General features: G+C 52.7%; 1 protein-coding gene across 1 annotated transcript in view; it reads left to right on the forward strand.

Moving 5' to 3' along the window:
• Window positions 1-17026, forward strand: part of MYOM2 (myomesin 2) — a 60516-nt gene that overhangs the window by 31383 nt on the left and 12107 nt on the right. The window contains exons 15-25 of the mRNA XM_043454301.1: window positions 1593-1776; window positions 2513-2687; window positions 3057-3178; window positions 4840-5027; window positions 6241-6367; window positions 7461-7639; window positions 8390-8504; window positions 9513-9669; window positions 9758-9864; window positions 12381-12425; window positions 12934-13070. Of these exons, the coding sequence (XP_043310236.1) occupies window positions 1593-1776; window positions 2513-2687; window positions 3057-3178; window positions 4840-5027; window positions 6241-6367; window positions 7461-7639; window positions 8390-8504; window positions 9513-9669; window positions 9758-9864; window positions 12381-12425; window positions 12934-13070 (1536 nt within the window). The remainder of the gene's footprint in view (window positions 1-1592; window positions 1777-2512; window positions 2688-3056; window positions 3179-4839; window positions 5028-6240; window positions 6368-7460; window positions 7640-8389; window positions 8505-9512; window positions 9670-9757; window positions 9865-12380; window positions 12426-12933; window positions 13071-17026) is intronic.

The following is a 17026-nucleotide window of genomic DNA, read 5'->3' on the forward strand; positions in this document are numbered from 1 at the left end:
AGTTACATTAGGTATGCACTCCTGGTTTTTAAAATAATTATCATTCATCGCAGCACTATTTATAATAGCCAGGACATGGAAGCAACCTAGATGCCCATCAGCAGACGAATGGATAAGGAAGCTATGGTATATATACACAATGGAATATTACTCAGCCATTAAAAAGAATTCATTTGAATCAGTTCTAATGAGATGGATGAAACTGGAGCCCATCATACAGAGTGAAGTAAGCCAGAAAGATAAAGACCAATACAGTATACTAACGCATATATATGGAATTTAAAAAGATGGTAATGATAACCCTATATACAAAACAGAAAAAGAGACACAGATGTACAGAACAGACTTTTGGACTCTGTGGGAGAAGGCGAGGGTGGGATGTTTTGAGAGAACAGCATTGAAAGATGTATATTATCAAGGGTGAAACAGATCACTAGCCCGGGTTGGATGCATGAGACAAGTGCTGCTCGGGGCTGGTGCACTGGGAAGACCCAGAGGGATGGGATGGAGAAGGAGGTGGAAGGGGGGATCAGGATGGGGAACACATGTAAATCCATGGCTGATTCATGTCAATGTATGACAAAAACCACTACAATATTGTAAAGTAATTAGCCTCCAACTAATAAAAATAAATGAAAAAAAGTAATTATCAGTGATAAAAATTAAAAACATTATAAAAAATTTGGAAAATACATAGATGGTATATAGGACAAAATGAAAATCACCAATAATTTGATCATGTAAAATAGTCATTATTAACATGGCACATGTTTAGTCCTTTTCTCTGTGGGTATTTGTATCTTGATATATCGAGCCCATAGATATGGACTTCTCAGGTGGCACTAGTGGAATTTGCCTGCCAGTGCAGGAGACATAAGAGACTCGGGTTCAATTCCTGGGTCAGGAAGATCCTCTGAAGGAGGGCATGGCAACCCACTGCAGTATTCTTGCCTGGAGAATCCCATGGACAGAGGAGCCTGGTGGGCTACAATCCATGGGGTGACAGAGAGCCAGATGCTACTGAAGTGACTTAGCACATACATGCACACATATTGTAGATATGGTTGGCATGCTGTATTACATTTAACAAAATGATACACTTTCTCTCACCCCAGTGAAGGTCTTTATACAGTGACTGAAGTGGCTACATGTAATACATATGTGTCATTTTGCGTTATTTAGGGAGGTGTCACTTTGTGACTACTATAGTAGTTGGGAAACAGTGAAAATTTTAAACTTACATGTGAGAAGTTGTGATGGAATTTTCTGCATCTGCTCCTCAATTAGCTCTGTTTACAGTTCACTTTACCTTGCCTAGAGCTGCAGCCTGTGTATTGATTTCCTGAAGTTTTCCATCATTCATTGGCTTTCACATAAAAATTTTCATTGGTAACATATCCAGCTTTGGGCAGTTTCTCACCCTCTTCTCCAAATTGGCTTCCTTTTCCTGAAGTTCAGAGCAGGGGTGTTGATGGACTCCGAGGAGCCGTTGGCTGTGGTCTCCCGCCCTGTACTCTGGGAGCCAGAGCCGAGCACCCCCTGGGATGTGGGTTCGGGGAGCGTGGCCCCCAGCGCGGCCCTTGTCTTCTCAGTCCATGGTGGGGAGCGGCAGCTGGCAGCGGGTGAATGCCCAGATGGCCGTGAGGTCCCCCAGGTACGCCGTCTTCGACCTCGCCGAGGGGAAGCCGTACGTGTTCCGAGTGTTGTCGGCAAACAAGCACGGCCTGAGCGACCCGTCGGAAATCACTGCCCCCATCCAGGCCCAGGACACCATTGGTGAGTAGTCCCTGCACGTGACCCGTGTGCGAGACGGGCCCTGGGCAACGTCACACAGGACAGCGAATGTTGACAAAGACATTAATGTCACCTGTGGGTTAAAATTCAAGTTGTCTTAAAATTCCATTGTACACGAGTTGACGATCTCTCTGCCTTGATTTGGTCAACATTTCTCCCAAGTTCCATCTTCTTTTTATGGAGCCAATAGATGGGTTAGAAATATTTTAAAGCAGTGGCTACTTAAAACAACAACACAACCCTACATGCACCAAGGTTCTTGTCCCTGTGGCTTGAAGTTCTGTCTCTGAAGATGTCACGTCTGGGTTAGAGGGATTCTGACTTGCTCCAGGGGAGAGGTCCAGGGTTGCATCATTGTTTGATTTGAGCCCTTGCTGAGTCTCTCCAATCTGCTGGAAATGTGTCCTGGTTTTCTTAAATGGCTAACGTTACACCCCAGTTAAGAAAGCGCATGAGTCAGTGGAGGAGCACCCTGGAGGGTCTGGACCAGGGCCGGTGGGGGCGGGAGCCTGTGATGGGGATTCTTTCTTGGGGAGCCAGGCTGGCACTTCGGGACAGAGCGTGAGGACTGCCCGGCGCCTCCTGGGCCCCCTTCCCTGCACTGTCCTCGTTGTCCAAACCTCACCGAAGCCCCCGGCCCTGCAGACGAGGGGGCTGTGGGCCTCCGGCGTGGCTCCCAGACTCTGATGCCGCTGGGCCTGCACGCCTGTCTCTGCAGCGGTACCCTCGGCTCCTGGCCGCGTCCTCGCGTCCCGGAACACCAGAACCTCGGTGGTGGTGCAGTGGGACCGGCCGAAGCACGAGGAAGATCTGCTGGGCTACTACGTGGACTGCTGCGTGGCCGGCTCCAACGTCTGGGAGCCCTGCAACCACAAGCCCATCGGCTACAACAGGTGCGGCCACCCGCCCCCCACCCCCGCCCCCAAGTGGGGCGGGAGAGGCCCATCCTGGGACCAGGGCCCTCGGCTCGGGCTGGGGGGACACTGAGGCATCCAGGCTGCAGGCATCCACTCTGGGCCCCCGTCAGAGTCCAGCTTCCTCCAGCCCTCAATCTGGGACCCACCAGTGGTCACGGGAACTAATGAACTACAACTGCAGATGAGAATGGATGGATGTTAGGCGTTCCTGAGACACTCAAAAGAGTAAACTTCCTCTCAGTCCCAGTGACTATGTTTCTGGTGTGTTCAAGGCGATTTCTTTGTGTGTTGCAGAAGGGAACAGGGCTGGCCCTGGTCGTCACGCCCCTGATTGGTGTTTTCCAGGTTCGTGGTGCATGGCCTCACCACTGGTGAGCAGTACATCTTCCGCGTTAAGGCTGTTAATGCTGTCGGCGTGAGTGAGAACTCGCAGGAGTCGGACGTCATCAAAGTCCAGGCCGCCCTCAGTGAGTCCTTCTCGGGCAGCTCTGCGCCAGCTCCTGGTTCTCCAGGAATTAACTTACGTCTTAACTTCTGCAGCAATCAACTTTTATGATGCCGTTTGGAACATTACCAGAGGGGAAGAGTGGATGTGAATTGTTGAACAGAGAACATGCAGTTACATGGAACCCTCTCATCAATTGGCTACTTGTCTTGCAAATGCCAGTGTGAGGGGGGAAATGCTAATATGCATTAAAAATAGGAAATATTATTAGAGGCCACATTGGTTTCCAAGCACACATGCCCACATTAAAATGCATGCTGTCTGGTGTGACTGTTTCTTTTCAAAATAAGATGCTAAAATAGAACATCAGTGGCCTTTTCAGCTATTCTTAGTTCAAGGAACTTACTCATTCCAGAAAATTTCAAATGTTTATGTAACTTTGTGGCTTTGTTCATACATGGTGATCTTTAGAAATTATTATATTGATCACATTGAACAATTTGGGTCTTAGCTTGTAGCGTTGTGCCCTAGGAAACTTGATCTGTGCAGCTCTGCGTTTTATAATTGTTTATAATTATTTCATATAAAGTGGAACTCAAGGCTTAAAAGTACCCATGAACATTTTGAAATAAGATCATCTCTTATACACATTTTGAATCAGAGTATTGATATTATTTTTACTTCAGAGAGACACATTTTGCTCTTTATTTCTGTTTCCATCTAAATCTAAAAGCATCTTCAGAAATTATGATCTCTCTTCTAACAGTAAATAACCTTACTGGAATTTCCAAGGAATGTCAAATCTGATAATACTTAGGTGGGCAATATAGTGAAACATTAATGCTCCTTTTATTTTATGGTCATTGTCTTAGTCTATCAGTTTTTCTCAGGAGGGACTTTCAAACATTACCACTTGCCTCTTCAAGTCATTCCTACTAAAGGAAAAGCAGTCATTTGTGTTTTAGTCCCATAATAGGGGTAACTCATTCCTGGGCACAGTGTTCGGGTATCAGTGTTTGGGTGTTTGGGTATCAGTGGGGGGCTGTTTGGGTATCAGTGGAGGGGGTGCCACGGGGTCTTCAGAGTCAAGCAGAGGCAGCGACATCCTTGCCAACCTGGTGGGAAAAGATGGTCCGTTTCCAAACACGGTGGTCAAAAGGGAAATGAACTAGTCTGAAGTTTCTGTAACCATGTAGGAAGTTAAGACTCACTGGCCTAAGGGAACTGGTCATCGCTGGCCACGGGAGGCTTAGCAGTCCTTCACAGGCTTAACGAGAAAGCTACTCTCTCAATCTTTTCCTTAGAGGACCAGGGAGAGTCTGGACTTCACATGTCCAGGCCAGACTGAAATAATTCTTGGCCTTGTATTATTGAAATATTGGAAGACCTGTGTATGTATTGAAGGTGTGTTTAGAGATTCCAATGAACATGTATGAGAGGCTCTTACCCATATTTCTTAAGCCTCCTGCATGGACAGTGGGTTCTTTACCACAAGTTTCCACTTGGAAGCCCTTTATAAAACCATTCTCTTTAAAAGAAGCAGCAGAAACGGGGCAGGGAGGCAGGACAGGAGGGAGGAGGGCACAGGGCTGGGGTGCCGCCCGTGGCGGAGAGGTGGCCATGGAGGGGGGCTCGGGATGAGGCGCTGGGACCCAGGCAACTTTGCCTCTGTGTTTCCTGCAGCCGTCCCTTCCCATCCTTACGGGATCACCCTCCTGAACTGTGATGGCCACTCCATGATCCTGGGTTGGAAGGTGCCCAAGTTCAGCGGCGGCTCCCCCATCATCGGCTACTACGTCGACAAGCGGGAGGCTCATCACAAAAACTGGCATGAGGTCAACTCCTCGCCGCTCAAAGAGAGGATCCTGACGGTGGGTGCCCGCGGGTTCAGTTCCTCTCGCCTGGCGACTTCTCCCTGCGGGCGCAGTCCGCCATCTGCTGTCTCAGAGTTCAGTGGCGTTAGAGAATATGACGCAGAAGCAAAGATGAGTGAAAACAATTCAGCGTGAGACCTGAGGCTTTTAGGGAGCACCTTCTTCTGAGAAGCAGGGAGGAGGAGCAATGCAAGGTGGTGGGCTGTTTCCCGGGGCTGGTGGGCTGGTAGGGGCGCTGGAGGCAGGAGGCTCCGTCCTCGGGGCGGGAAGGGCAGAGGCGGTGGAGAACAGCGCTGCTGGGCCTGTGCGTCCCCGTCTCCCAGGCCCCTCAGCGAGTCACTTGCTCAGGTGCACATTGTGTCCTGGTGCAGGGAACTGGGGCCACGAGGACTTAGGGTGAGAAAGCCCCAGAGTCAGGTCTCAGGGGAGCCCTCGGCCCTGCTCTTGCTCCCGGAGTACCTCCTTATGAGCCGCCACTCAGGGTTTCTTGGAGAGAAATAAGCGAGGGGCCATTGGCCCACCAGGGTCCCGGGTGACAGTCGCTCACCGTTGCCAGGCGACGTGGCCGTGTGCCCCGCCCCCAGCCCGCTCTGCCACTGGCCCCTCGTGGCTCTTGCCTCTGAGTCCTGATCTCCATACCGGCTTGTCCTGTAGTCCTGTAGTCCTGTAGGTCGTCCTGTAGTCCTGTAGGTCATTCTGTAGGCCATCCTGTAGTCCGTCCTGTAGTCCTGATTTCCCTGCTGGGTCTTCACGTCATCCCCGAGGGAGGGCGTATGGAGTGCACAAGGCGACCGTGTGAGAGGGAGAGTGGGGATGGCCCCGTGGCAGGCGGGCTGGACTCACTGACCAGCCCCTCGATCGGCTGGAAATGCCCGCTTCCCCTGATGGACTGTGGGTTGCAATGCAGCTTTGTTTCGCTTAATGATTAGAAATTGAGCCGATTTACACAGTTGTGTCAGCTTCCGGTGCAGAGCACAGTGATTCAGCTGCGCTCACACGTGCGTGTGTGTGTTTATTCTTTTCCACTCTGCCACAGAACGCGTGGCAGAGTCCCTGTGCTGACTGGGAGGTCCTCACACACAGGGGTGTGTATGTCAGACGTTGATCCCAGTCTCCTGACGTACTCCTCCCTTTCCCCTTTGGTGACAGAAAGGGAGGTTTGTCTTCTGTGTCTGTGGGCTCACTGCTAATGTAGACATCCTCTGGGTAGGTGGAGGGCTTGACCGAAGGCTCGCTCTATGAATTCAAAATTGCTGCCGCCAACATGGCGGGGATCGGGCAGTCATCGGACCCCAGTGAGCTGTTCAAGTGTGAGGCCTGGACGATGCCGGAGCCAGGTGAGGGGCGTCTCCTGGGCACCCCGGGATAGCGCGTGCACACACGGGGCTGCCCGGGGAGGGGGCCTTCTGCGGCGCAGCCCCCCCAGCCCGCAGGTGCTCGTCCCCCTCACAGGTCTGACACCACCGCCCCCGCGGGCCAGGGCTGAGCGGCAGGGGGCCTGCCCTGTGTCCGGGCAGTGACAAGGGGGCGTGTGAGGTGGGGGGCCACCCACCTCCACTGCAGGATGAGCCCGGCTCCCCCGAGTCAGAGACGCTGCGGCCGGAGGCTGGTCCGGGGCAGACCTGCTCCAGGGGTGGGGGGAGGCCAGCTCCCGGGAGTGGGGCGGGAGCCGGGACCAGTGTGGGGCAGTCGGACGCCACTGGCTGTGCGTTTGTGCAGGACCCCCTCCCAGAGCACCCGGGAGCCTGGGGCCTCTGGTTCTGAAAGGCCTCAGTGTCAAAGATCTGCATTTACTCAGGGCTCCACACGCACAGGTGTGTTTTCACAAATTTGCAAGGACTGGGCATCTCCAGAGAAACTGATCCAGCCCATCAGGACCCATCAGGGTATCCGGTCCATCAGGGTCCCTAATGAAATGATTAATATGCTCACATTTTGAACAAAACCAAACAACATAAAACAATAAACCCAAAGTCAAAGCCTAAAATATCAGAAATTCTGAGGCTCAAAATTTTCAATTTTGGGACCAGACTATATTGCTTTTTCCCTTCTTTTTTGGGCAGGGAGGGAGGGGAATTGTTTTAGTGATATTAATTTTTGCCCCTTAGAAAACTCAGTGGAAGAGAAAGCTGTGGGAGTTCCCTGAGGCTTTGGGGGTGTAGAGTGATTAGTCAGGGTGGGGCTCTGGCCCCCCCTTTCGCTGCTCAGGGCTCCTCTGGACCTGGGGATTCAGCTGCACCCCAGTGGTGCTGTCGCAGCGGGAGGGGTCCCCTGGTGGTGGAGCAGGTGCCTGGTCCCCCGGGTGAGTCCTGTGATGCTCGGGTGTCGGGGCAGAGGTGGGTGGGTACCGTCTTGCACGCCTTTCTCTCTGCGAGATGGGCCTGCATGCCCTGGGCGAGCATGGGGACTTGGGCATCCGTGTGTTTTCAGGCCCTGCCTACGACCTGACGTTCTGTGAGGTCCGGGACACGTCCCTGGTGCTGCTCTGGAAACCCCCGGTGTACTCGGGCAGCAGCCCCGTCACTGGCTACTTCGTGGACTACAAAGAGGAGGACTCTGGAGAATGGCTCACTGTCAACGAGGCCACCACACCGCATCGCTACTTGAAGGTGACGCAGGCCCCTCAGGCCTGTCTTCCGGGGAGCGGCTTCGTCGGGGTCTAGTTTGAGGTGCCCAGGGGCCAGCACGTGTGACCGAGTACCCCTCCTGGTCGCTGGGGGCTTCGGGACTGCCTGCCCTCTGCGGACCTGGGCAGCAACTGCGTGTGGGGACCGTCTGCACAGGGCCAGTTTCCTCTCCTTCCCGCTACCCGACCACCCCCGATGGTGATGAGACGTCATGGGCCTGGCTGCATGGATGTGCCTTCCACAGTGATGACTGGAATTACGTCTTTTCACCCCAACTCTGTGTTTTATTTACTCAATTCATGTGACTGTTGACGGACGTCTATCTGATAAACAGACACATATGCATGGCGTGAACACATCTGAAGAGTGTATTCTCCAAATGTTTCTATTTCTAGCTCCTGCAGTTCACTAGTCACTGGGGACAGGTCAGTGGTGATGGGTTAGCAGTGACAGGTCAGGTCAGCGGTGATGAGTCAGTGGTGATGGGTCAGTGGTGCCTGGTCAGCGGTGACGGGTCTGGTTATCGATGAGGGTCAGGTCGGTGGCTCAGACCCGAGGCCCTGCCCCTGGATCTCGTCTCCCCTCCTGATCCCCTGACTTCCTCTGCGTGGCTGGTTGACCAGGAAGAACACGATATTTGTAAAAAGAAAGCATGTTCGTAATAAAATGTGATGAAGGATGAAGTCATTTTCATTTATCAGTTCACGTGTGACTCTGCTTTCATCTCTCAAGGTGTGTGACCTTCACCACGGAAAGACCTACGTGTTCCGCGTGCGGGCAGTGAACGCCAGTGGGGTGGGGAGGCCCTCTGACACGTCGGAGCCGGTGCTGGTGGAGGCCAGGCCAGGTGAGACTCGCCTGCTCAGCTGGCAACAGGCAGGACCTCCGGGTGGGGTGACCTGGAGGAGGGGACAAGCGGGCGTGTGGGCGGGTGGGTGGGAGGATGGCGGGACTGTCGTGAAAGGAGGTGGGTTGATTCATGTGGTAGAGGGTGTCTTCAGAGACACACCACATGCCCCGACGCCCCAGGCGGAGAGGGGCGCGTGAGGTTGTCCCGAGGGGGTGGGTGTCTTCACTGGCAGCGGCAGAACAGCAGGCAGACAGTGGCGGTGGTGTTTTAGGTTATGGCTGAATTTTGATCAGAAATTATAAAGCCTCTGGTAACTGTCTTGGTTACAAGTAGCAAGAGCCTAGTGAGGGGCCCTTGGTGGGGAAGCGGTTCTGAGCGTGGGAGGTAAGCTTCCAGAACATGGGACGTGCTGGGAGGGGGCCCCTGCCTCCCAGGAGGGGTGGAACAGGGAACTGGAAGCCATGGCGTCCCTAGGGGTCTCCCCTCCCCGAGATCGGCGAGGGTGGGCGCTCTGCCTCCCGGCTCCGTCATCTTGGTGAGGAGGGTGTCTGCGAGCTCCCGGCTTGGCTGTCACGTCTCCTCCAGCTCCGACCCCTAAGGGGCCAGGTGTCCAGCTGCGTCCAGCACACACTCCCTGACCCAGAGGAAAAGTGGGGACAGGAAAGCGGGGTGTGGGGGAGACTGTTGTGACCGTGCTGCCCGGGGCCTGGGGGTAGAAGGGGTCAGACCCCGGGGGAAGACCGAGTGTTTGGATCTCAGCCCTGAGGGTTTCTTCAGGGGTGCCGGGTGCAGAAAAGGAAGTGGACAGAAGGTGATGTCGGGAAAGCAGACCTGCCCTCCTCTGCCCTCCGTCACTGCCGAGGGTGTGTTGGCCGATATCCCGGGCGGACGGTCGGCAAAAACGGCTGATTCGATGTGACATGTGCTCTCTGCCGGGGCCACCCCTTCTCCAGAGAGAGCCCGGGGCGGATGCCGCATCCCTAAGTGCTCCCGACTCCTCCGCAGGCACGAAGGAGGTCAGCGCGGGTGTGGACGAGGAGGGCAACGTCTACCTGAGCTTCGACTGCCCAGAGGTGACGGACGCCTCCCACTTCACGTGGTGCAAGTCCTACGAGGACATCGCGGACGATGACAGGTTCAAGGTCGAGACCGCGGGGGACCAGTAAGTTCCTCCCCGGGCCGGCCGGCGTGACCCGTTAGGAGCACCTCCCAGCACAGCAACTCACGCCCCGGGCTCTCTCCCCTTCCAGCTCGAAGCTGTACTTCAAGAACCTGGACAAAGAGGACCTGGGAACGTACTCTGTGTCCGTCAGCGACACGGATGGTGTGTCCTCAAGCTTTGTCATGGATGAGGAAGGTAAAGCCTGCGGGACACTGGCTCACCTTTGGGGTGTTTATAACACTTTGAGAAATTGATGCTCATAGAGAAAAGACTTACTTGCTCAGAAAAGGGATGTGTCTTTGAAGGAGGCTAAAGGTGGGGAATCTTTTAAATCCAAAGATTATTTTGGGAATTACACAAACTCTAGCCACTAAGTAAATCACTGGTCTGGGAGTATTTTATTTATTGCTCTCTATATTGCATTTATTGCCTCCCACTTGTATTTTAGAGATGAGTTTTATTTACATTTCATTAGTTTGGCAAATATCAACTAGCATATTATAAATATGTTCATAAAACTAATGAGAGGCATGCAAAGAAGCTTTCCTTTCCTCCCAGCACTGAATAATCAGGTAATCGGTTAATAAAAGAAAACACACACATATGGGTGTGTTTGTGTGCATGAGATAACATTTAATTGCTGTAGTTAAGATCCCTCGCTGTCTTACAAATAGCAGACGGCAGAAAGGAGTGAAGGAAGTCATCTCATCACGATCCGGTGAAGAGCAACCCTTCTTTTAGGTGGGCCCCCAGGTCTGAGTCCCCAGGCACTGAGCCAGCCTTTGGGGGAGGCTTCCCCCTGCCTGGGTTGACGTTTCTTGTGTCTGTGATCTAGATGGGACTGCATAACCCTGGATGGAAGCCTCAGATCTTCGTGTTGGGTCTTTGAAGGCTTCCGAGTGCCTGAGAGTCCTCAGTCAGAAATGCCACAGCTTGCTCATCTAATCCTTTCCTTACCAGCTGGCAGTTTGTTTGACACAGCCAGGGGGTGGTCTCAGAAGAGGGATACAGTGGGGGTGGGGAGGCTAGGACGGGAGCGGGAGCTAGGGCGGCAGCGGGAGGGGACAGGGTCTGCTGATGGCAGACATCTGAGGGTCCTGTGCAGACATTGGGTAAGTTGGGGGGAGCCCCTGTGATCTGACGGGACCATGAGGAGAATGGCAGAGGGGTGCACTGTCTCTGCTTCCTGGGGTCCCCAGCAAGCTCCCCAGCAAGCAGGAACAGGCTGGAATCTGCTCACAGGCCTTTTAAGCTGCCTTGTTTGACCCCTACATGGTGGTCTTCAAACAGCCTTTTACTTGCAAAACATCCTTTATGAATTCTGACAAGTGGTGTACTCCTCTGCTGCATTTGAGTTTGGAGACATTTCACCTTAATTTTAAATCATTGCGAAGAACAGACGCTTCCAGTACCTTTTATATTGTATATGGACATCAAGTACAGTCAGGCAAAACCTTGATGTTGAAGCTTTAGGTCACCTGATGTATGGGAGTTCCTGCTGCAAGACCCGCTGGGACACCCTCAGATCAGCGGTCCAGGCTGAGTTACTTCTGGTCAGGAGAAGTCTGCTTCGGTGTTCAGTTCCAATGCTGTGCTGTGCTTGGTCGTGTCTGACTCTATCTGACCCCCTGGACTGCAGCCCACCAGGCTCCTCTGTCCATGGGCTTCTCCAGGCAAGAGTACTGGAGTGGATTGCCATTTCCTCCCCCAGGGGATCTTCCCCACTCACGGATCGATCCAACCCGAGTCTCCTTTACTGCAGGCGGATTCTTTACCCCTGAGCCGTCGGGGAAGCCCAAAGTCTGGAGTGGATTTGCATACAGACCTTTGTAACCATGATCTCATTTCTAAATTCTAACTTTAAGAAGGAAGGAAGGAAGGTGAAAGAAATTATTTAGAACCTTCAGTTTTTCTTAACTTATTCTTGAGACTCTTAGGAGCAATGTATTCTGTTTTTTTATTATTATTGTTTAGTTTATTATAAATTTTTTTAAACTCATGAAAATACACCACAGTGAAATTCTGGGTAGGTGAGAGAGATGTTGAGGCAGGACAGTCTGAAAGCAGAAGGAAAATCACAGAGCAGCATGTTCTCGGCGAGCCAGACTGATTTCATGAAAGAGTTCATGCGGAGTGAGAGGACGTGGAGGTGGAGCCCCCTGTGTTGCCCTGCGCAGGTCGGCCTTTATTCCAGAACACACCTGCCCTCCCAGCCCTGCACTCAGGACCTCCGCCCTAACCAGTCCTAACTCACCCCTTTAGGAAGTGGGTTGTCTCAACGGTGAGGCATCATTGACTTCCTGGGGGGCTTCCCAGGTGGTGCTACTGGTCAAGAACCTGCCTGCCAATGCAGGAGACGTAAGAGATGGGGGTTCAGTCCCTGATTCGGGAGGATCCCTGGAGGGGGGCGTGGGAGCCCACTCCAGTGTTCTCGCCTGGAGAATCCCGTGGACAGAGGTGCCTGGTGGGCTGCAGTCCATGGGGTGGCAGAGAGTCAGACATGAGTGAAGCGACTGAGCAGGCATGCCCTGATTCCCTGGAGGGAGCGCTCACAGCTCACGTTACCCCGTCTCCTCATTTCAGTTCTCACTTCTTTCACAGCCTCAAATGAAATCCTGGTGACGTTGAATCTCTTTTGTCTAGCTTTGCTCTGGCTTAAAACTTCTGAACATACAGGTCAAAACCACTGATGCTGTTTGTCTTAATTTCAGAGCTGGGACGTCTGAAGGCCCTGAGCAATGAGATCAAGAACCCCAGTAAGTGGGCCTGGGTTGGAGCAGGGCCGGGTCTGTGACCTGTGCAGTCTGGGGGCCTGGCCTCGTGTGGCAACTGGCACGCTTGTCAGCGTGTGGCTCAGAACAGGTCGTGGCTGCTACTGTGACCGGTTGTGATTTTCATCGCATACCAAGTTTTGGATTTCGGGTTGAGTGTGTCTGCTTAATCCAAGTGAGAATTGCATCCGGTGGGATCTTCAGCTGTGGATTACACTGGATTCAGACGGACTATGTCTGTGGTCCCTGGTGGGCCCTCGGGGAAGCAGACCATGCGTGCTGAGGCCCCCGGGGGTGAGGCTTTGATTGCAGTGCCGTGCTAACTAGAGTTTTGTTTCTTAGTTTTGCTTTTCATAATCAAGTCAATCTTCAGGGGCTTTTTACATTTTCAAAAAATGTAATAGTGAGGGTTGATATTTTCCTATAACATGCAGCTCTGCTTTCTCACAGTGATTCGCGCACTGTTGACTTGTGATTTCTTTTCTTCCTCTAGCGATTCCTCTGAAGTCAGAATTAGCTTATGAGATTTTCGACAAGGGCCAGGTCCGCTTCTGGCTCCAGGCTGAGCACTTATCCCCAGACTCCAGCTACCGCTTTATCATCAACGACAGAGAAGTCTCCGACAGCGAGGTGAGTGCGTGTGAGTGTGGTCTCTGGCTTTGGAGACACCGGGTACAAATGGGGAGGTCAGTTCCTGAAAGTCAGCATTCTGGGTTTGCTTTCATCCCTTTTGGGCTGTAGAAGGCTGACAAGGTGGGTGAGAGAAGGTTGAGGCTGGCACTGTTCAGAGCTTTGGTCTGGGTTACGTGAGAGATGGGGAGGTCTTTAAATTCAAGCCTATTCCAATTAAGAAATGACAGTCTACGTTTTAGAGACATTGAGCTTGGTGTTATGGAAAGGTTCTGGTTACACGGTGTGAGGGATACGCTCCACAGATCCATTTATTTCCTCTTCATAGGGGTTTTGAAGGTGTGTATTTTTGCCCTGATGGGAGCAAGGCCTCCCTCACCCTGCCCCAGCCCCCAGAGCTCCTGGGGGAGGTGATGCCAGGGAAATTAGCGTCTGCACCCCTTGAGCTTTAGGCTGCCCCCTGGGCGAATCTGGGCCAAGAAAATGCATAGGATGCTGTGATGCAATACTTTGTCCTTCTGCTGCTTTTAATTGTATAGAATGAAGCTTACGAATGTTAGAAGGTTCCTGTTTTGCTTGTGGAATATTGTGTTTCGATATACGTCATTCTGTCTAATTACTACAGCGCAACCGGGAACCCAGTTAAAAGCCGACCGCTTGACTGGAGCCCTTCCTTACTGTTCAGTGGTGCCCTGGGGGTCTCTTGAGTCCCAGCATCTTTACCTCCTCTGTCCTTTTTCCCCTCGATACCCACCACTTCGTATCTATTTAGCAATCCCACTGAGTCTCAGTCAGGTGCCTCAACCATTTGCGGGACGAGTCTGAACAGGACTGGCTGGGAGGCAGGGTCGCTCACTCTCCTTCTGAGCTGGGCTCCTCATCCCTAGTCTGATGTCTGTGTCTGACAGGTTTTAGTAAAGCTGGGTTAGACGGATGTCCCTCAGGGAGAGGTCATGTGTGGACAAAGATCCTGGGAGTTTCTTTCCCAGTCCATCCTCCCCTCGAGAATAATGACGTCCTTGAAGGACTGTATAAGCTGGGGGTTGGCTAGTAAGCAGAAAGCATGCAGCTTCCTCCTGGCTGCAGAAGAGCCCACAGTGTGGACACTGCATAGAAGAGCGTCGTGATCGAGGTAACTGGAGACATTTTTTATGAGCAGAGATCATGTGGGTGTGCAGTGGAATTTAGTGTAATTGTGCTTTATCTGTAGAGCAGCTTTTGATTAGCATTTCCTCCCTGCTGTGGATAGCTGGCTTTAAGAATGACATCTTCGCTGCACAGCTCATCTTTTGCAATAGGGCTGTACTATTTCACCGCCTTAATTAGCAATCCACAGGTGACTTTTCCGTGTGGAGATTGACGCTGTTTTGTGAAAGTCACATAGAAACCTGTATTTATGGCCCCCATAAAATCATTGAACTTTGTCTCGCTGCATAATGGCACTCGCCAGAAGCCTAATTTTTTCTCAAGCCTGCCCAGACCCTGTGGTGCAGAAGCTAAGAGAAGGGGGAAGGCTCTGGGTTGTTGAGGATCTGGTCGGTGAGAGAGGTTCCTTTTCACACCTCTCAGGCCTAATTAGAGCAGGTTCTGCAGACTGCTCCTCACAGATGCTTGAAGGGAGCGAAAATGGACAGAATCAGAGTGGCTCCTTGAAATTTGCTCCTGGTTTGCAAAAGCAAATACTCAGAACTACAAAGACCCCCACAGGCCCCACAAGGTACTCTGTTCAGCCCTCAGCCCCTTCCTTGTCCAGCCCCCGAGAACCACCCGAGTCTCCGGGAAGGAGACAGGTCCCATGCACTCCCTGTGATCAGCACTGTCTCCCAAAATGACCTCCCTCAAAAAGTAATCTGAGCTCACGTGTCTCATTCATGTGTTTCTCACTTCATATACACCAGTTTCCCATCAAGAAAAATACCTAAGCCATCCTGTGCAAGAACACAGTGTTACAAATGGTCTGTTGGAATTTGCAACTGTCAAGGTGATTTTTTTTATGTTTACTGGAAGTTAAGGCCCATGGGCATGGGCTGGCTTGATTCATTTAAAGCCCGAAGTCATCTTTGGTCAAAGAGAACCTGAGGCATCATGTTAACCCCCGGGACCTCACACACTCATTCTCTCTTCCCCATGGTTGGCAGCTGATATTCTGCAAATTGCATTTGAGTGCCCTCTGTAGCCTAGAAAAATGACATATAACCTTGCCTTCCTGGAGGTTATCCCAGAGTGAAAGAAACACAACTTGAGTCAGAGGATGATATAGAAAAAGAGCGTGTTAAAACAATTATGTGCGAGCTAAGTCATTTAAGAGAGAAAGAAAGTGAAGTCGCTCAGTCGTGTCTGACTCTTTGCAATCCCACGGACCGTAGCCCACCAATCTCCTCTGTCCAGGGGATTTTCTAGGCAAGAGCACTAGAGTGGGTCACCGTCCCCTTCTCCAGGGGACATCCCAGATGCAGGGATCCAACTCTCATGTTTCCTGCATTGGCAGCTGGGTTTTTTACCACGAGCGCCACATACAGTGAGTACTGATTCTGAGAAGGAGCTAGTACAACCTGAGTATTTAAAGGAGATTCCCACAGTAGTGGGTTCCTGGGTTCTCTTCAGGAGGAATAGTTTGGGGACCAGGCGTGCCCTGCAGCCTCCCCGAGGGAGAGTGGGCAAGGTGTGGGCCGGAGATGAGGGGTGCACTGACTGAGTGGAGTGGCCACGGATGGGGCATCTTGGAAACTCACTTGGATAAAACGGAAGGTGGGAGAAGGCAGAGGGGCCTCCTCCAACACCAAGCGGGGGAATTTGGAGCCAACCCTTGATGCCAAGGGAGCTGAGCTTAGGGACGCTGAACAGAGGTGCTATTTCACTAACATTTATCTGGGCGCTCTTGGGATACTGGCATTTCGAATCCAAAATATAAATGCCAGCTGAAACAGGAAGACGAGCATCCTGAAAATAGATGCGCATGCTATGTCAGGACGCGGCTGATCTTACGCACTTTGTTTCAGTCGCCTAAGACAGAAGTGCGTCTGGTAGTGTCGTCAAGGTGAGGGTGTGGGAGGAGGGTGTCTCTAAGGAACAGAGTGGCCTCCCCTGGTCCCCGCACTGGGTGTTGACCACAAGTCCCGCGGCGACCCTGCCTACCTGGCTCCAGGCCCTGCTCTCCTGGGACAGGTCAGGTCCAGGCGGGGAAGGCTTTGCTTAAGTCCCGGCTGCCTGCCTCTGAAAGGAGGCAGGAACGCCTGCAGGAAGCGTCACCGGCAGAGGTGGCCGTGCCTTTGCTCACTGGGCCTGGAGCAGGCTGAGGCCCAGGCTGAGGGAGCAGCCCGCCTCTGCTGTTGCATTGCCCCCCCCGGGGAGCTCAGTCCTGGCGCCTCGGCCCCGTTTCCCTGCCTGGCGGCTGCGCTGGACACGATCATCCGTGTGCTTGTCCCCCTCCTGCCTCTGACGTGCTCGATGGTGACCTCGTACCCGGGGTGGAGTAACACATGGCCCGTCAGCAACCACACGGCGTCGGAGCGCCTGAGCTCCTCACAGGCGACGAGGGTGGAGTCTGTGAGACTGAGCCCTGGGCGGGCTGTGTTGGGACGGGTCCCCCCGACCCGATGCTGCCCAGATGGGGTTGCAGAGCCTGGAGACCCTCAGCCCCGGTGCCAGCGTGGTGATGGGAGGGGCCCCGAGCCCCCGAGACTGAAGCCCCCGCGGCGTGGAGGTGGTTGTGCTGCTGTTTCCGGTTCTGTGGTCACACGGGTCCCAGGGCACCCTGCTCTGCTCCCCACATGCTGAGTTATCTCATGGCAGGTGCACATCCCCAGGGAGTGCGCAGAGTTTCTGCTGGATTTGAGTGTAGGTCGCTCCCCATGTAGACACAGGGCGTCATCACCTAATGTCCCTTATTTGATCTTTGCTTCACCAATAGGTTCAGTGGGTGAAATTTCACTTCCTGGTTTTTGGGCAGCCTACTT

This window comes from Cervus canadensis, chromosome 31, assembly GCF_019320065.1.
Source record: "Cervus canadensis isolate Bull #8, Minnesota chromosome 31, ASM1932006v1, whole genome shotgun sequence".
NCBI lineage: Eukaryota > Metazoa > Chordata > Mammalia > Artiodactyla > Cervidae > Cervus > Cervus canadensis.